The sequence below is a fragment of the Diachasmimorpha longicaudata genome, chromosome 16 (assembly GCF_034640455.1).
Source record: "Diachasmimorpha longicaudata isolate KC_UGA_2023 chromosome 16, iyDiaLong2, whole genome shotgun sequence".
In the NCBI taxonomy this organism is placed as follows: domain Eukaryota; kingdom Metazoa; phylum Arthropoda; class Insecta; order Hymenoptera; family Braconidae; genus Diachasmimorpha; species Diachasmimorpha longicaudata.
The window spans coordinates 3,437,584-3,458,934 of record NC_087240.1 but is presented as its reverse complement, the minus strand read 5'-3'; the positions used below and the strand labels follow the sequence as shown (position 1 = coordinate 3,458,934).

General features: G+C 35.2%; 1 protein-coding gene across 2 annotated transcripts in view; it reads right to left on the bottom strand.

Annotated features, from left to right (window-relative positions):
- Kibra (kibra) overlaps nucleotides 1-21,351 on the bottom strand; it is a 67,020-nt gene that overhangs the window by 41,858 nt on the left and 3,811 nt on the right. For both annotated transcript variants that reach the window (XM_064135355.1, XM_064135354.1), the window contains exon 3: nucleotides 21,080-21,220. In XM_064135355.1, the coding sequence (XP_063991425.1) occupies nucleotides 21,080-21,207 (128 nt within the window). In that variant the 5' untranslated portion in view covers nucleotides 21,208-21,220. The remainder of the gene's footprint in view (nucleotides 1-21,079; nucleotides 21,221-21,351) is intronic.

Genomic DNA, 21,351 nt, shown 5'->3' with positions numbered 1-21,351 from the left:
TTTTTGTTGAGATGTGGATGAAAATATATCTTTTGGAATGTGTAGCTTGAAATGAGGAATTTCCAGGTGAACCGAAGGCTATTGTAGGGGTGGAAATTGTGGACGAAAGGGGATTTTAGATGGAAATTGGGGTGTGAGAGGGAAAAGTGGGATGAAGGGTAATTTTATGGGAAAAAATCGAACCCTAAGTCATCATCATCCCTATCATTACCATCAATTTATGAATTTTAATGTTGAACACGTGATCAGTTAATTAATTACGCGATTAAAGAATGTGTTTGTGATCTACAATGTTTCCCCGAAGAATCCCCGAGGGGTCTCCGATCTTCAGCTTCTGCTCTTAATTGATTGCTTAAAAAAATGTTGAAGGCGCCCGATGATTCGATGACAGCAGAACATCCTTCAATGCCTCGAATGAATAGAATCGAAAAAAAAAAGGTGGGAATTTCACAGGTGAATGAGCCACCTGAAGATGATAATCATTCATCCAAGTCGATGATTGATGTCACACTTGTGAATTTTTTTAATCTCATATTTTTTCTCAAGAAAAAGAAATGATTTCTAGAGATAAAAACGATGAAAAATATTTGACTGTTGGGCAGGCGAGAAAGAATAAAAAAAAAATGAAAATGCTGAATCTGCGTTATGTCGCGCGCAATGGTATGCCAAGGTTAAGCCGCTCCACGAACCACAACCACAAGAGTCGAGTTAACTCACGGCTAATTCACTGCATCGAAATTGCCCCAAACAAATCCCCGCAAATCTACAATCTCTTCATGTTGTGTCTTTGTATGTTATATTTATTTCTTTAACTCATGGGTGAGTTTTTAAGGCTTAAAAAAGCCGTCATATCGCTGTTGTATCAGAGGCTAAAGAATTCGGAGAATAACATCTTGGATCATCTCATTCTTCGTGGCTGAATTTCAGTCTGTAAAATACTCGTCCCCTGACATCATGGTCTCCTGGCCAAGACGAGGGTTAACAAAATTCCACGTAATCGCAGCGTGAGACAAAAAAGGGAAACAAAAGTTTTCCGAAAAAGGGGAAAAAGAGCTTCGGAGGGGAAGGCTGGTTTGTTTATCACTGGATATCGTGTTTTGTCAGATGGAAATTAATTGTTAAAAGTTGATTATTTCCCCCTCGATTTCCCCTGTCGAAATTTCGACGAATGGAAATGACACATTTGAGATAATTTGGGGGAAGTGGATGGATATTATTTCGGGTATTAGGTTGGCCTATTCGAATATTTACATGTTTGCCATGGGGGAACCATGGAAAACCTTGGACGACATGATGTTCATCAATCAAATTTCATAAGAGAATGATTTTTCTAACATTTTCTAATATTTAGTGTCTAGACTTTGGTTCAATGGCTTCCAAAAGATTAAAAATATCAATTAATTCTCCTGGTGACCAAGAAAAACCATGGAAAACCTTGGCCAACATGGCGTCTATCGAGAATGTTCCCCGAACGATAAAATCCCTTGATTTTCTACGTCTAATAATCAATCTCTAATATCTTCAACTTACACCTTCATTCAAGAATTCATACCCAACATTATTGAATAAAAAAAAAAATCAAAGCAGATAAAATTTAATGCCAAGAGTTACTTTCACACTGTGACCGCAGGGATTTGCAAAAACTGAGTAAAAAAATTGTTTAGAAAGCACGAGGAGATAACCCATGGTGATTTTACAACCTCATAAATTGAGCGATAAAAAAAAACTTGGAAATAGCCGAGAGTTCAACCAAACAAAAGCCTGGAAAATATCATTTCCCACGAGTTCATACTAATTCTCAAATTAATATGACATGTTATTCATAAATGCGAGAAGTGAAAACACAGCTCGAAGGGAGAATAATTGTGATAAAATGTTGGAAAGAAAAATGAAAAGAGAAACAAATTTGTTGAAAGAAAATAAAAAAAAAATCGCTGAGTGGTTGTGGAATGCGGGGATGCGCGCGCGCTCTTACGTAAAATCGGACGCGGGCCGTGCCCAATTACGCAAGAAGCGTGCCCGGGGCCCCTTACACCGTCTATCCGAGGTTAATACAAAATTATTCTAATGATTGAGATAAAATAAAACAAACTGATAATTATAATTATTCTCACACCTGTTACATTCAATTTTCCGTGATTTTTCTCCCGTAAAATTTAACGAAAAATTCCCATAAATTGATATAACAATGAATAATGAAGATAAGGAGAAATTAAAAGGAAATGTTGTTCACGAGTCAGAAGTCCTGAATGAAAAGTTCAATGACAAATCTATGCGACAGAATAAAATCTGCTAAATTATCTAGCGAAATTCACTAGCGAAGTGGTACAACGAGATAAGTCCGGACCGTTTTTGGTGAATATCTCGGAATCTAGGGACAATTGGAAAATTTTTGTTATTACCTTTTTTATGGAGAAAATGAAATCCCACAAAAAATGTTATGACAAAAATCTTCCTATCTCTCTTAGATTTGGAAATATTACTGAAAAACTTTATTGAGTGATGCGGTCACTGCTCTCGTTTTACCCCTTTGCTGGTAAATTGGTGATGAATTAAATTAATTTATAATTGACTATTTCCTGCCGCACGTTATCTGCGATAAAATCAAAAACTCAGTTCAATCGGAAAATAGTTCCAATGTTGGTAGAAACCTCCCCCCGACTAAAAAAAATCACCCAAAATGATTAATATTTACGTTTCATGTACCAACAAATCGATAATTTCGATGATATATTTCACAATTAGTAACCCCAATAACTTCAATATGAAATATTGCTCTAATGTATATTAAGGCGATTTTTCAGTGAACTCAATCTGTTGAAAATGAACAACAGCTCAAGTTACCCCCACCCACTCACTGTATAGTATAGTTGCAATCTCTCCTCTTGTCATCGCCCCCGAAGATATACGAGCCATTTATTTTTTTTCAATTACTTTTTCAAATTAAACGAGCCTACCCTCTCCTACATTTATCATCATAAATAATGATTAAAAAATGCGAGCAAAACAAAATAACAAGTGAAGAAATTACAAATGAAAAAAATATATATTGCGAGTCAAGCGAGGAATATTCATTCATTGAAAGTAAGCGAGAGATTGACCTTCGAGTTGAATTAGCCTTGCGATTTCAAGTGACTCATTATTCTCGGTTGAATTCTCAGAGAAATGAGCATTACAACGAATTATTCCGTCTTACACCCCCACCCCCTTGGCACCACTGAGCAATGCCTCTTACACAATAATCTGTGCGGTGTTTAGCCGAGAGTTTTGTAAATTAACCATTGTAAAAAAAAAAATTTCTAGGAAAATTAAACACCGGGAATTATTAGCGAATAACAATGGTGTATTAGTGCTGTATTAGTATTGGAATAAATCCTCCATTTTTTTTCTTGTGTGAATTAAGTCGCAATGTTACAATAAAAAAATTAACTCGACAAAAAAGTGAGGAAATATTCAGATTTTTGCTGTGTAAAACATTAACTCGCGATTTTTTTTTAATTTGTAGGATGAATAATTCGAAAATTTGGATACAAGATGATTAGTTTCTGTTTGAGATTGACAGTTGTAAAGTTAAGATAGAAATTTTGGTAATTTTTGACGTGTTTAAGGGAAAAGAATTGTCATGGAGGGTCATGAATTAGAATTTTTTAAAAATCAATATGAGAATAGTCTTTCAAATGAAAATTTACTGGATCAATCGTTAGAAATTTTCATATGATTTTTTTAGGGAGTTCTGGGAGGTAATGACCGAAGGGATAAGGTTTCTGACAATAATTTCGATTTTTTAAGGCATTTTAAAATGTACATTTCCTCGAAAAAAAATTTTTTTTCTGGGAAATCGCCATTTTGGCAAAAATCAAAATTTTGACTATTCCAGCAATCATTACCTGTATTAACCCATCAAATAATTTGAATTAGAAATATCTTCCCGTTCACGACACCTTGCGGAGGTCCTCACCTCCGCAAAAAAACCACTTCACAAAAAATAAAAAATAAAAGATTTTGTCTGACCTATGAACGGGCATAACCCCTTAAAAAACGTCATACGTCACGTGCACACAAAATTCATTTCTTCCACTCATTAAAAGTCTCCCGTAGTCATCATCTTAGTTTACAAACGGACAATCGTCACTCGTAATTTCCCCCTCTACCCAGATAAGCGTCACCTCGCGAGTAACGTACACACACATATTTTGAAACTTGTGAGTAGAGTCATTGGTGTTTACGTTTACTCGGCTCTCGTAATAACCAATACACTCGTGACCCCAACATTCCGAAAGCGTGACGCAAGCGCCATTGGCAATTTACTATTTTTAAAAGCACGACTTTGCGACAAATACTATCGACTATCAGTGATTAATCGATAAGAAGTCATAGAGACAAAGGGCAAACTGTTGAGGGACATTTTACTCAACTTAATGACGATAACAGAACTGGGAGACAATCGATACTGCCATTAATAAATTTCTCGTTATGTATTGTCTGAGGGAGATAGTGATCGATAGTTTCAGGGAGAAGTGGAATAAAAAAAGAGTTCAATTTTATTTCACACCTGCACGAAGAGAAATATTTAATAAATTAATGAAATACTGTAAAAAAAAATCCTAATAATTTCGTCAAATGTGTCTTAAGGTTATTGTCATGTAAAACATTTATACAACAGGTTTTGTTTAAATTTTTTGGGGGAATAGTTAAAAAAAACTGCAAAATCATCAATTTATCTTTAAGATCGACTGTTTTGAACTTGAGGTAGAATTTGGGAAATTTGGGGAGCTTTTCACGTATTTAAAATCAACGAGCCGATAATTTTTCAAATAAAAACCGTTCATAGTATAATCCGCATCATTGAATTCAGCAAATAAAATTAAATCGATTGACCTTTTTTTTGAAACAAAAAAACAGAAAATACAGAGAATAATTACACTGCAAAATATATAGTTATCTCTTCACTATACACGTCAATTATCAAGTGCCAGCCCCACTGACAGCCTCACACTAACTTAAAAAACATTTCCAAATGACCGAGTAACACCCCCACCCCCTCAAAAAAAAATTACTGACAGCATCTACCCCAGAAAGGCCAAAACCCACCTGTGAGAAAAAAATAAATAAATAAATAAATAAACAACTTATGTGTATATCCTGCCATATGGACAATTGCTCTCATGCCTTTTCCTTCGAATAATTCCAACGCTTCAAAAGGGGGGCAACCCCCCTCCCCCCCCACCACCTCTTTCCTCAATAACAAGCGTATATATGTGCAGTGAATTTAGTATACACTTCGCTGTGCACCTACTTTTACGTCGGTCTTTGTGCCCGTGGGAGAGAAACAGCAGTGGTGGTGATGGTGATGGTGGTGGTGGTGGTGGAGGCGCGAGCAGGCATCACAGGAATGCGAGTGAAACCCTTGCATACCAGCCCGGTGATACCAGCATCGCTTGGAACATTTCATACCGTTCCGTGTTTGTAATCCCCTCTTCCACCAGCACCTCCTCCTCCTCCCCCCCCCCCCGCCCCCTCCCCCCTCCCCAGGAGCCCCTGTAACTTTTGTAAAAGTACCTCTCTTCGGGGCCTTCATTCCTTTGCCGCTCTAAAACTGGAGGGAGCCAACTGCATTATTGTGGGTGAAAATCGGTCACAATGGAGGGACAATTGTCACATTGCATTTGTTAATGCTTCAATGAATTATTTTTACCACGAACGTATTTTGAAATTATGAGAATTGTTTTTTTTTTATTACTTATGTGTTTGTAATTGTTGATTGGAATTGATAGGTGGGTTGATGGGTGTCTTGAAGAGTTGGAGATTTGGAAAATAATGTCATGGGAATATGTTGAATGATGTGGATTATTGAGGTTAATTTTGGATGAATTAATTGAAAATTTAATGATAATGGTCCAGTGAATATTCAGTGGGAATTTAGTGGGATAATTTATAGTCACTTGTGTTGTAGAGATAGTTCCAAATTATTTAGGGGATTTATTGAATGATGGAGGGTTTGGTAGAGCAATGAATTTTTAGAGGGGAACAACAGATCTCTGGAGGTGAGTGATTCGTAAAGATCTAGTAGGAGATATTTTATTTTAAAAAATTGATAAACTATGAAAAATGGATTTGGCATTTTTAATGTTTGACCTACTAGATTCCAACATTTACCAATTGATCTAGATCCAACACATTGGCTAACATATTTCGAGGTCGATTCGTCTCGAAATATCAGAGATCTGTAGAACATTCACCTAAAAACTGAGGCTATAAAAATTGTTAATCAAAAAAATCTGAATATAATTAGCAGATAGATTTTAATTGATTCCTCCAATCCGATCCCCCCAAAAAGAAGTTCTCAAGTTATTTCCTGAATATTTACTAGAAAACACGATTTATCAATAAATGTCATCAGACCTTTTTTATAGATCATAAAATTTCCCGTGAAAAACATTCCGACACATTTTTCGATAAAACTCCCGATTATCGAGATATCTCGAAGATAATGTATCGAGAATACACGAAAAACCCTTTCACCATTTAATTTGTGGTTTTATTTATCCGAATTTCTTATGATTTTTTCAGGTGACAGTCATTGAACCAAATGTCCAATCTCATGTATCGATCAGCTAATCTGAAGTTTAATACATTCTGCAATATATGTTTTTTTTTCAACATCTGATAATGTACAAGTTTTCCTCTCCCTTCACATACTAAATGAATAGCATGAATTAACAAGTTGCTTTGACCATTATCTACTAGGAAACTAGTTTGCCTGCATTCATGCCCACGAAACGGTCACATTCACTCGACTACTACTGACCCAGTATTCTGATACTGACGTTTTTTTTCAGAATTAATGATTGAATAAGAGAACAATTGCAGTGAATCATGAAGGAAAAATGTACTGGAGTCGAACAAAAAAAATATGGAATGTAATTGACGTTTATTTTATATATCGACAGGATGATTCACTGCAGATATTCTCTTCCCAATTAAGGTAACCGATGATTCATAGTAATTTGAAGACAATCATGGGAGAATAATTTTTTGAGAACAAAAAAATCGATCAATCACTGAGACAATTGGAAAGTTCATAAAAAATCAGCGAAATTATTGGCTCAACCGGTTGAATGAATCACTTCTGATGTAATTATGATTTTGACAGTGAAAATCATTGATTTGAAGTCAACCAAAGTCAAAACAAAAATTATTATCGACTTCTTAAATGACCAGCAATTTTTTATTAATTTTTTTAATTGGTTTCAATGTAAAATTCCACATCACTGGAGTGATAACGATGTGATAATTCTCAACGATTTCAGTAAATCCCTTGCAATCGATGAAATCACATGATTTCATGTGATTTCATTCCACAGAGAGAGAAATATTTAATAAAAATTGTATTGTTGTAGGAAATTTAACGAAACTGTCTCGGAATTTTTATCTGAATCGTCTGGGAAAAATTGCGATATCGTGACGTAAAATTTTCCATTCGATTTCGTAATCGGTGATTTCGTAAACTGTGAGTTCGTAATTTTTACTGATTATTTTTCCCACCCAAATTTCAGCCAATAGAATTGCACCATTTGTTGATATTTTGTATAGCCTACCTCGAATATCAGCGATAATTTTTTGAATATTTTGGTAAACAAACGACACTTAACCAAATAAACCTCTTTTCATGTCATGGCACAATTCTCTTGGCCGAAATTTGGATAGGAAAAATAATCCCCTGAATACCACTCGAGCTTCAAAATTATAGAATATTTCCCTCTAGGTTCCCTGCATACAAATGAAGTCGTCAAGTTTTTCAGGAAAAATCACTCGTGCTTCGCACTCGTGATTTTTTAGCCTGAAAAACTTGACTCCTTCATTTGTTTGCAACGAATCTATCGGGAAATATTCGATAATTTTGAACCACTTGTGGTATTATATGTGAATATTGCTGTCCGTACATTGTGACACTGAAAATTCTAAAAATCGCTTCCCTCAGATTGACACCTCTCACTCACCCTGAAAGATTCCGCAAAGATACAACAATATTTGACATGAGTTATGAATTGACACCTCGCTATCATCGATATCCGCTCGAGCCAAATGACAAAGATAAAGATCGATACAGTTTTATGAATCACAGCGAGACAAAAAGTCATTCTTTTCAAGATCATTTTACAATTAATTTAAAAAATTACGGAATTCAAGTCAAAAATGAGAAAACGAAGTTTTTTGCCAAATATTCATTTACTTCCCAGAAGTAGTTATTCTTTCAATAATAATAATAATAATAATAAATTAAATCGTTAATAATTATGAGCATTAAAAAATTCCTCGAAATTTTTCTCCTCCAAAAATATACAAAAATGAAAAACTATCAAGAAATTTCATTTAAATTTCTATGGAATATGATCACAGTCAAGAGCAACAAGATCGTCATCATCAAAAACTAATTACCCTCTTCTGAAAACTCCCCATCCAAAGGAATACGTTTTTTAAACAATAAATACTTCTCTCAACAAAATAAATATTTGACCTAAATAATTTTCTCACTCCATATTATGAAGAGAAAATAATCGACTTAAATCGGTGGAAAATTCGTCGGGTCATTTTAAATTCATTCCGGTCTAATGTCGGGGGGTAAATTAACCTGCGTTTCAAGTGTGTCCCGTGGGCGTACTGTCGGCAGTGACTCGGCGCCTTGTCGTATATCACAGCCTCACGGTCTGCGCTTTGCAACAATCAAAATGAATAACTCAGATGGTGAATTTACACTGGCCTAGTCTCCTTACAAATAAAGTAGAAGAGAATGCAGTGGGGGGTGGGGTGGGGTGAGGTGGGGTGAAGTGGGGTGAGGTGGTGGTGGTAGTGGTGGTATTTTTTTTTTCTTTGGTAATAATGGTTTCAATTCCGGCCTTCCAACTGGTGAGTTTCACCGTCAGGTGAATTCTACGACTAATGCCACTGGCTAAACAAGTATTTTACCTGTATCGGGCCACTTACGTGGGCTAAATTCTACGTGTTTGAGTTATTACGCGCATTTGTGAGAAATTATCGGCTTGAAAAAGCGTGGGTGTCACCGACAACGGTGGCTACCTGAGGCTGGCTCTGTCCCAAGGGCACTCAACGCTATCTACTCGTCTCCCTCTAGAGACTTATTTATTTATTTATTTTTTTTATATCGTTTTATCGCTAGTCGCCGGCTCTTGACGCATGCGAAAAGGGTTACGTGCGAGGTGCAACGTAGACGCTTGGCTGTTCGCAGATAATTGACGTCACTGGGAATTTCGAAGATTCGAATCGATTGGACTGTGATGTTAGAAGAGAAATAGAACGGGAGCTGATAATCTTTTAAGTTGGGATTGGATGGGGTTCGTTCGTAGGGAGAGAAATGTTTTTTTGAAGCTAAGAAATTTATCGCAGATTAGCGATTATGCAATTGATTAGAGAAAAGTACAGAAAATTTTAATTAATTAATTTCCTGTACAAATTTCCTGCATTAATTAATTAATTAATTAATTTTAATTTTGGGGAAAATCTATGATATTATGAATGGGAATTTTTTTAGCGATTTCAATATCTTTGGTTTTTGGAATAAACATTGAAAATTTGGGAATTCATATGGTGTCTTATGGGAAAATCAGTATTTTCGTTTGAGTTGAGGGTTGAAAGCTGAATTTTGGAGGCGGGATGTAAAAATATCGAGGATTTTTTCGATCCTCGGTAAGAAATAACCCAACGTTTGGGAACAAACCGATGTTAGGGTTGAGCTACTTTAAGGGAAAATTCAAATAAAAATACAAAACCCTCAGAAAATATTCCGTTAGTTCCGTAAAATTTGCCTTAAAGGGATGTAAAAAGTTTCTACGCGGGAAAAAAATCTGTTCCAAAACATTTTTATTCCCAAAACTATCGATTCGTTGTTTTTTTAAATTCTAACCCTTCAGCTCCATTTAACCGCGTGATAAATTCCCCAAATTTGGAAAATTTCTATATTCAGTTCAAAACAGAGAATTGTCACACAAAAATGATGATTTTGCAGCTGCTTAATTGACCTATTTACCATAAAAATTTGACCAAAAACTGTCGAGTAAATATTCTACACTGCAACACCCTTAATCACATTTCCCCCCAAAATTACCAAAAAAATACCAAATTTTTATTGACTGTTTCTTCCCTCACAGAAGTTGGAGGTTCACAAATATTTCGAGACCATAGAAATTAATTTTTGCAGTTCCCAAAAATTTTTATCGGCTTTCATACGAATTAATGTGGCTAGTCATCACCGAAGGGGGAATGTCTCAGATATATCCAAGTTTGGGAAGATTCCTGAGGCCCCTCGGCGTATAATTCGTGTCATGGCCCCCGCATTGGAGACTATATCGCGTGCGGGTAAATACAAACTTGCGGAGAGGATGAGAATAACAAAAAGAAAATTTTCTTTTTAACCGCGAGAAAGAGAAGAATTTATCTTTTTCTCGCGCACGTGCGATTTAATGGAACGTTGAACGCACTCCTGTCGCAAATTCTCATGAAATTCATGGTAATGTGCATTGAGTATCGCTGAATATTCCACAAAGAGAATAAAAAAGAATCCCCCTCCAGTGAATTAATAAAAAATAAATTAAATGAGAAATATATTCAGGAATTTAATTCCATTCTCGTGATTCCGTTTTTGGAATATCTTGGAATGCGAATGCGTGCACTTTGCACTGAAAATAAATGGTGATAGTGGTATGTGTAAGTATTTCGTGAAGTTGGCAGAAAGGAGAATGTGACGGTGGGATGTGAAGACCAACTGGTTGCCATCTGCGTTTAGGAAAAATCCAGTGCATACCAAAGACAGTCTAAAAACGTCCGCGTGGATAAAAAAATTTTCTTATTTAAGGTTTTCGCGCGACAGTCACTGTAAAAAGTTTATACTCTATACAACGTCACGGATTAAATCACAATATTTTGACAGCAAATAGCGTCACTTGACTGATGGTATTGCATATGAACAGCTAAAATATAACCACATATTTACCACTTAATATTTTTCATTATTTAAATTTACGAATTTTCTGCGATTAGTCCTCGCTAACGAAACGGTCAATCGCATGAAGAGAATTTTTTTTTATTTAACGGAATCAGTTACGGACTTTTTCAGTTTACGCTGACGCTTACGCTGAACGTTTTGGCTGACAAATCACAGCATAAGAATTAAAGAATTTTTCTTTTCGTGCGATTTAGTTTTTTGGTGTTTTCGATGATGAGAATTTTATCGCGAACAATTTTTATTTGAAAAACTGGCGAATTGTTGACTTCTAAAAATTATAATCCATAACGTGACATGTAAAGACGTGAAAAACTATCCGAATTTCAAAAATTTCTATTTTAAGTTCAAAAGGACAGTCTGAATGAGATAGTGATCAGTTTGCCGCTCCTTTTTTTAACACTATTTACCGTAAAAATTAAAAAAAAATGTCGACTGAATATTTGATGCGACGTTTTTTTTAATTAAAGAAAAACCATTTTTTTAATTAAAGAAAAACCATTTTTTTTAATTAAAGAAAAACCATTTTTCTTAACCCCCGGGTTTATGGACAGCTATAGAGAGGCAGTCACTCGAGTGTTTATAGTGCGTACACATTCTTTTGGGCTGTATCGACGCCAAAACTCGGTGGGGTATTTGTGCGCTTTGAAATTAAAAATAGAGACGGAATTTTCGGAGAAACTCACGCGCGTAGTTGAGGGATTTGACAACTACGAATTATTTAATGGGAATTCGCCGAAGAGATTTCAGTTTGCGTATGCGAATTTCTCGCGATTCACGGAAATTGCGGGATTAGCGATTCGCGGAGTGAATGAAAGCTTCGGCAATTAATTCACCGAATTGAGTCTAGACTTTCATTCACTCCGATGGATTCAACTTGACTATACGGACACGGACGATTAAAAAAATTATTCCACAACTTTAAAATGTCAAATGTCAATAACAATTATGAAAATCAAGTTTGAAAAAAAAATACTCCGAGTTGCACTGGACCTCCAAAATTATTAAAAAATCAGGAAAGAATAAATTTTTGTTGGAAATATTTGATTATTTCTATCTGTCATTTTTCTCAAATTCTCAGTCTAGAAAAAAATTTTGTCAATAACAACAGCCGAACAAATTTCCCCTGCAATATTTAACGAAATATTAAATAAAAATTCGTAATTTCGGAGCGCATTCCATACTTTTTATATAAATTCTTCCAGAAAAATTTGAAATCGATCTCTCTATTTTTTCCTGAATATTTCCTCACTTTTTCTTTTCGTAATCACTTTCCCCGGAAAAATTATTTCCCCAAAATTTCCCCAGCAAAAAAAATGACGAGTCGATGATAAATCGTCGCCAATGAAATAGCGTCGACTATCAATGAACAAGAAGCGAAAGGGGGAAGGGGGGAGTGGGGGTACAAACGGAGTAAAAGGAAAAAATTAATAAGAGGAAACAACGAATTAAGTCAAGTACGAAAAATGTATGTGTCCCCGAGGGCAACCCTCGGCTCGCTCGGTTGCATCTCCTCTGCGGGGAATGCACTTAAAAGCCGGCAGGATCTATTTTTAGGCAGTTCAGAGTGGTCGGTTACATACATTATATACCGGTTGCAAGGAAGAGGCATTTGAAAATGAGTACAGGGAGATGGTACGATCGTTTGTGCGCATGTGCACGTGCGTAAGTCTCCAAAGAAATAAGAAATGGTAGACACCATTGCCATCTTTCCTTTTTCAACGAGAAAAAAAAAAAAAAACGAGATATCCGTCCACCTCTTACTGAAACGAGGTAGGTCCCCGACCATCAAACCCAAGAGAAGATCGAATCGTGCACCATCTGTCGGATGAATCTATTTAACCCGTCCGCATAAGGAAGTGAAATATTTTTCCCGGGTTTAATCATTTTTTTTTCTCGTTGGAGACATAAAGAAACTGAAATATTTCATTCGATTTGGAAGCGATGGAAATTATCCAGAAAATCTATTTGTCAAAATTATGGAAGAGTTGAGGATTTTTTTTACTGCACTTTCCATAATTTCTCCTGAACGTTCTGGACTTTTTCCTGAAAATTTACTGAAAAAGGACGTAATTGCTCGGTCATTTTTACTGAAAGTTGACGAGCAGATTACGGACCTGGTACATCATTTATCGAGAATTTTTCGCTACGATGGAATTATAAATGACCCGAAGGATAATCTCTAGTTTATTACCTCATCCTCTGGGGCTGCCCAAATTTTCAAATACAAAAAAACGAATTAAGGTGACCTTGGAGGTCTGCCTGACCTCCTCATACGACAAACACATTTGCAAATGAAAGAGATTATAAAAATATAGAAATTATAGAAATACATAAATAAAATTAAATTATTACGTGCGAATTCCTGAGCTCCAAAAAATATCTAACAATTTCCTGAATTCCCAAAAATTCTCACAATTAAAGTCGTCCTTCGTTTTCCCTTAATTTCGCACCGAAATCGATCTAGTCGCGGCCATTATGGTACCACCGCGACCAACAATTAGAAAATCCCTCCCCAAACTGTCGTAAATTCAGGGCAAATTTAACACCAATTTTTTTTCAGTAGAAATTCCCTTTGATAAAACGCCGACAGTTATTTAAGAAAAAATTCCAATGGTCAAAACTCGTGTGTTCAACTTTAATTCTTTTCGGATGCGTAACGCATTCCAAAACGCATACCAACGTACTTCACGGTGACCCAAATTAGAGAAAGGTCTCCAGCCTCCCCTAGCAATTATTTTTTTCCCCATCTTTCGTTTTTTTTTTCGAACGATCAAAGTAGACCGAAATTCCTGAAATTATTTTTAGGTAATGAAGAATGATTTTTCCTCCCCATTTGTTGGTTCTCGTTATGAGGAATGTCAATTGATTGAAATATGGACCGATATTACCACCCACAGATAGAGAAAATTAATTACAAATAAGTTTTTCATAAAAAAAATTAAAATTATTTAGGTATATTTGCCGATTCGATTGCAGCAAACTTTTTATAAACTAATTATTGTGCTCAACATTTTTCAACCTTCACTGTTAATTGATAAATAAATGATTGAAATAATTCCAACTCTTTGGAAACATTTTCTAGACAAGAAATCAATTTCTAATCAAAATCAGAACATAAATAAATTTACTGCGATTGAAAATAATGAATTTTGAAATGGCAAATTAATTAATCACCGTCGGTCACACGGAGGTCAAATTAAAATACAAACAAACCACCAAAGTCCCTGACTCCTCAAAACAAAATTTAATGCCGACAGTAAAAGAATAAGGAAATGAAAAATATTAGTGAGGATGGGAGAGGCTATGCCCTGGTAGAGATTCTACATAGTTTAGAATTAAAACGCATCCATGATTATCCTTAATTATTGCGAGCATATAACCTACTGGTGTACCCGTCTTACATAGTAATAACCGTATGTGTAATGGCTCATCAACTACGTGACCATCGTGCGTTAAACATCGGTACTTATGGCCCTCCGGGAGTTTCAGTATCGTCGTTTTATTTCATATTTCTCTACTGTAATTATTATTATCTTTGTAATAATATATCAAGGGTTGTTCACTACTCGCAGAGGCGTAGAGACATTGCAGGAATGAAATTCTTGGTGAATTACACTTTGCCATACGTCCCTTTGTTACTAAAAGGGCATCGAAAAGGATTAAAGCCTCAAAAAAAAATAAACTTGACTAAAAAAAAAATTATTGCAAAATTTTGTAATGAATATTGTTAAAAATATATTGATTGTTGGGGGCAAAGTGAACTTTACGATTCACTTTGAGGCACAGAGTGCGTAAAATGAGTACTTTACACACCCTAAACCCTTTTAAAACGTAAATTCTTGTATCATATGCTATATCCATCGAATTTCCTGTTCGAAATTCTGTGGTAGTGGGTTAAAGTGATTGGTTTTGTACATCGAGTGCGTAAAACCCTCACTTTACGCACCCTAAACCATTTCGAAGGAATATTCTGTTGGTTTCATGAATTATTTTGATCAAATTTTAGGAAAAAAAAAATCCTTCAATTCATTTAATGAGAAATGAGTGGATGTGAATAAAAATGAGGTCTTCGACAGGAAAAAATAAATTGCCATAAAACTCAAGTAATGATCGCGTCGCAGAGAATTAATTCTAGGTTGAGGTCAACGGATTTTTATCATTAAATTCTAACGCAACAAGTTTGAGAAGAGTGGGCCACCCACTCTCGGAGGACTCTAATCCTTTCGAACGGTAGCCGTTACGCTTCGAGTCGTAAATCATTTTTCCATCCTCTAAAAGATCGCCATCGCTTGACGGCTCACAAATTGGTCAACAAAAGGCGATTCGAGGCTTCTTGCCTTTAGCAAAGGTGTAGAGAAAAGGAAAAAAAAAGTTATAGTGGGGGGGGAAAAAAATATATTCAAGAGGAAAAAAAGGGAGAGAAATGTGAGGAGAGGGAGGATGGGAAAAACGAGTGAGAAAGGGAGAGAGAAATATTCGGGGACTTGCGTACCTTTCTTGTCCTTTTCAATAGTTTTTTTTTTCTTTTTCATTCTATTCGTTTATTTTTTAGTGGACCCCCTCTACCTCTCCTATGTAAGACCCCCTCGGACTATTTTTAAGGGGGAACTAACGGACATTTCTGAGAACTGAGGTCACGTTTCCACGAATGCAAATATCGGAGACTGGCATGGGGATTTACCTGTGTTTTGTGACGTAATGAGGGCATATGTGTGCAAATTGTGATGTGGGTGTAACGATGAGAATAGACAAATTTCTAAGGAAATAAAATCCTTAGAGAGAATTTTTTTAGGGAGAATTCAATGAAAATCACCGAAAAATTAGGGGATTATAGAGAATATGTCTCAGTTCAGTTTTTTAACAATATCTTCGAATTTAAGGGAGATAGCCAAATTGTTGTTATTACATTTATTGTAGAACTCGATTAGCCCCACAAAAAAGGTTCTAATGAAAATTTCTCTATCTCCGATAGATTCTGTGATATTCATAAAAAACTTGCCAATAGTCAAAGGTGATCTCGTGTTACTCCAAAATAGCATAAAATTTACATGATTTTCAATTCAAGTGCTATTCCTTGATTTTCGAAAAATTCAGGGCCGTGTTAGAATTTGGTTAAAGAATCGAATGAGATTCTTACCGATCCCCCAGGTCTGTTCCTTCAGAGAAAAAAAATTTATGATTCGATAAACTTGACAGATTTTGCTGAATCGTAAAGATTTTTTAATCCTTTTCAATTTTAATGCTAATTTTTCGGTGGGAGTTTCTCTTTTTTAGTAGAGGCAATATATCAAACGATAAGCGAAGACATTTCCAATGATTATAATTATCTTTCTAACGATGTGGTAATTGTTTTCATTCTTATTGATTATATTTGTCGGTTTCAAAGTGATAAAAATATTGGGATATTTTGGCGAAGTAATAAAGAACATACAGAAATTTCCTGTGCATTCGCACCTGGTCAGGAGAAAGTTTTTTCAAGATACCACAAGAACCCAGCCCCCACACTCATACACTCGGGGCCATCGAATGAGCAGGTTCATCTTTGAATTTCTCATTCGGAATTCCACTGCGACACGAAATACCATTCGACGAAAAAATAAAAAAAAAAAAAAAACGTTGGAATGATTATAATCAACCATCAGTCCTTCCCCTTCTACGTATTTAATCAGTGGGGTGAAACTCGGTGTGGAAAAACGAGAAACAAAAAAAGTTTGGAATAAAATGCCGAATTTAATTGTCCCCAATTTCGTGCAATTATTTTGTAAGTGACTGAATTAACGTACATTACGTTTTACGAAAATGATAAAATGGGAGTTGTCTGTATTCTCATGGACGGACAAATTTAATTAACTCCTTCCTCGTCATAATTAATGTTTACACGGTGAGAAATTTTTCCGGAAAATTTACGGTACCGATTGGTGTTAATTGGATTTTTCATCGTTTGGGAAAAATTACGTGAACGCTGGGAACAATAACGAAAATTTTTTCATAATTATACAGACGACTAGATCCCAGATGATAACAGACTGTTTATGAAACGCTTAGTGATCTCTTGTAATTTTTTTTTCGCGAATATTTTTAAACGAGAGCGAAAGGGTTTCGAGAAATCTGAAGAAAAATATTTGGAAAAGAATTCGAAAAAAATTCGTGACATTTCACCACTCTCCAGTCGATTTCATAATTACCGAGCTACTGATATTTCCCAATAAAATCCCGAGTTTCGCCAATATTTTGTACGCAAAGAATGAGAAGAACTACATTTTTTTATTGTTTTTTTTCGGTTAAGAGATGTTTGCAAACTAGTCGTTATTCATAATTCTCCTGTTTTCAAAATCTTCAGCACAGAATTATTTTAATAGGTAACAAAAGACTAATTTTTGTAAATTCAAACGCTTCAGACAATAATTCGCAAATTTGATGAACATTTACATGAAAACACATAAAAATATTTCAAAAAATTGAATCTTCTGCCGATCAATTCTAATAATAATGGAAATACTTTCAAGACTTCTCTGTTTACCTCAAACCCCTCCATAAAAATAATAATAATTGTGCAATCACTTGTTTCGTATGCGCATCACGAAGAAAAGTCAAATGTGTCCGACAGGCGAGAGAAAAAAAATCCAGAAATTAATGATTTTTCGGTTGTGTGGGATGCGGTGAGAGTCGAGTCAAACGCACCAGTGAGATGAGGAAGCCTCAAGATTTCTCCACCAAAGGCGATAAGAGAATGAAGAAATTAAGAAGAAAAAAAAAAAGAAATAAAAAATCTCGAAAGAATAAAACTGAAGCCACGTGGATTTCTCAAAAAATACAGAGTACCCTGTTCAACGTTTGTTGTCACTTCCTGTCGAGTTTTTCATGACTACAATAGGTACCAGCGAAATTCCAAATATTTCAAATATTCATAGCACGGCCAGAATCACCGGATTTCCGGTTATCCACAAATGCCTTTTTTATCGTATTCTTTTTTCGCTATTTCAGAGTACACACTGTGCAGCCTTGATCAAACGAGTTTTTTTGCGATAAAAAAAAAACGACATAAAAAATATGTCACGGACGTTTTAGTGGGCTTTGATAGTTCTTCTTAAATTTAAGGTCAAACGTTCGAACAAAAATTCTGGTTTGAAGGAGTAAAAGAAGGAATTATAGAAACTTGTTCGGTTAATGTGAAATTATCTCCTCCACTCATTACAGCTGGAATTGTGACGAGAAAATTAGTGTTTTAATAAATTTTTCAGCTGTGTGAAATAATTTTTGTCAGTCATTCTAAGATTTGTCTGTTGATTAGGTCATCAAGATTCTTGGGAATTTTCAGGAATGTTCTTTGTGACTAATTTTCTCAGTAGTCTTTTATCATCTGAAGGCAGTGGATTCCGGAGCAGGAAAATAATGTAGATTTTTAGAATAATTCCACTAAATCCAATTTTCGTTGATGATAAGATCGTGTAGATAATGAGTGAATTGAGGGGGAATTATTGGAGCGATTTTTGGTGGAGAATGTCCGCAACAATGAATGTTTTCTCGGAAACCACTACATTGAGAAAAAATTTTTTTTAAGAAAACTCGTGACTCAAAAGTGACAATAAAATTATGTCTCACTCGAAGAAAAGAACAATATCTGTTAAGAAATTGTGGACTTATTTCACAGATGATGATTCATTCATAATTAAAATATAATTCTCTAAAGCAAGACTAGATGAGTGAATTTATTCGGAAGTTTTATATTCTCAAATTAAAAATGTTTCAATGTAAAAACAAAAAAAAAAACAAAATATATTTTAATGTAAAAAATGTGATGGTAACTTTGTTCGATAAGTCGCTCTGTTGTTGTCAATAAATTGTTCATTATTCTTTGGTTATGTATAAAATCTCGTGACTCAAGTTCATTTACCGACTACGAAAGTGACCAGGAAAATAAAAGGGGCGGTAGCGTAAATTTCCCTTGAAAATTCCCCCAAAAATGACGAAACACAATAAAATAAATCATAACTTCCGGAAAATTATCCCTTCCCTTAATGGTTATATTTTATATTATAAATTCCCCTCCGCACCAGGAAGTTTCTCAGCTATAAAAGAAATCTTGACCTTTCTCTCGAAAATGATTGGCTCTTACGAGACTACTAATGACCGTAATTAACGTAAGTCTCGTTTCCCACTCCGCTAGACAATTCCAAATCAAATGATACAATAAAATATACTTTTAAATATCGCCGGAAATGTTTCAAAGGTCATTTACCAACGGCCACAGTCAGTAAACAATGACAATCTCCGGGTGAAAAATTATGTTAATGAACTGTCAAGTTATTCAAAATAACCAAATTTAAAGAATATCCTCACGATGTTTTTTTTTTCATTCAACATCACGTGACGACCGAAAAATGTCACGTTTATCCGTTTTATCAGATGTCTTAAACAATGAATTCCCCCCCATTTCTCCCGGAATTTCAAAAGAAGATGACAAACATTTTCGTGGAAAAGCTATTCCGCTTTTTTAAAAAAATTCTCAAAAAATGTTTCTGTTCTTTCTTGAACGCAGAGATATTTTCTCGAAAATTTCACTGGGAGATAAGTCGACTCTATCACTCCGCTACTGAATTCATAGCATTTTAGGTAACGTCTGAATTTAAAAAAAAAAAACGCCAGAGTGAAAGTAAACGCTCGGTTTCGTGACGTTCGCATTCTCAAGATACTTGAGGCTTGTTTTTCCTGCCATTTTTTTTTATTTCAAGGAGAATATGCAAAGAGATTATTTTATCATTAATGTCGCAACGATTTTTGAAGGTTTGAATGAATTGATCCCCTGAAAAAAGTGCGTCGTAATCATAATAAAATCATAAAGGTTCGGTAGCGATACGATAAAACGTCATGTCAATTTTTTTTCATCTTGCTAAGTGTGGAATTATCTCGGTAATGGTTTGGCCTGAGGTGAAAATATAAAGAATCATTTCCTGTTGGAAATTTCGGTAGCTAAAAAAATTATATTCTGATGTTTTGCCACTGCTATTACTCATTTCCGAGTTTGAAAAGAAATGAAATAAAATTTCATTGACAAAATAAAAGATCCGACAATTTTCCGATATTTTCTTAAGGTTTTGATATCGATAAACGATCGCTCCTGTCAGGATTCACGTTATCATTTCTAGCAAATTGAGAAACAGTAATTAATATTCCGAATTGGGCTCCAGTAGTTTCATGTCGATTTTTTTAATGATAAAATAAATTATTGTCACAAAAACGTTCATTCAATCGAAAATTTTGACAGCTAAACAAAATCTACTGAAATTTTCGTCTCGAAAGGATTTTATACTTTCAATTGGACAAACAAAAATCGTCGGGCCATCACTATTTTTGTAAATATACAAAAATCGTTCCAGATAGATATTAAATACAGAAAAAAAATCTCCGGCTTTTTTTCGCGTGTCTAAGTATTTAAAAAAACCATCGAAACCATTAAAACGAATGAAATTCGATAAAAGATTCTTCCTCCAAGGGCTTGCGGTACAATCGTGACCTAGACCTCCATAAAAACAGTAAAACATGATGTCTGACATATCAATCAATATTTCAATACCATTTGCATATTCTTCAGAATAAAATTACCCGAAAAAACACCTCAAATCCCAAATTATCCCTTGAAAACGTGAAAAAATCGGCCGAAAATGGGAAAAAATTGAGATACAAAAAAAACTATAAAATATCGTCAATTTATCACATTTTCTCGTGTCTATCCGCAATATAAACAACAAATCAAACGTCAGGGGCACGTGCAAAAGTGCACTCCGTCCCTGGTGACTGGAATGCGGGCGCGGCGAACGATTGGCCTGACTTTGTGTGCGTGCAGAAGTCCAGCAGCCAAGAGAGGCGAGAGGAGTGTGTAAAACGGACAACCAGAGACGAGTACTTGCATGTGCATTCGAGAGATGACTAACGTAATTGCAAGAAAAATGCAACAAACCAAAAAAGAGAGAAGGAAAAAAAAATAAAAAAAAGGGGGGAGAAAAAACGACAAGTAAAAAATAACTTGTCTTGGAGTACGTGATGTTAAAGCATTCTCACCTGTCTCTAGGATCGATCCAGGTGGTTTTCCGTGTGTTATGATCGATGAAGTACGTCTTTCCGTCAAAATCCTGGGCGACGTCCCACCCGTCCGGAAGTGGTATCTCCCCATTCCGTCTCCTTGGCATATTTCAGTGCGCTCTAGATTCAGTGCAAAAAAAAATGAGACATTGAGATACATTTTAATACGAAAATATCATCAATCAATCAGTTCTATTTGTGACCATGCTTTTTATCGATTAAAAAAAATTGTTTTTCAATTATTCTATTGT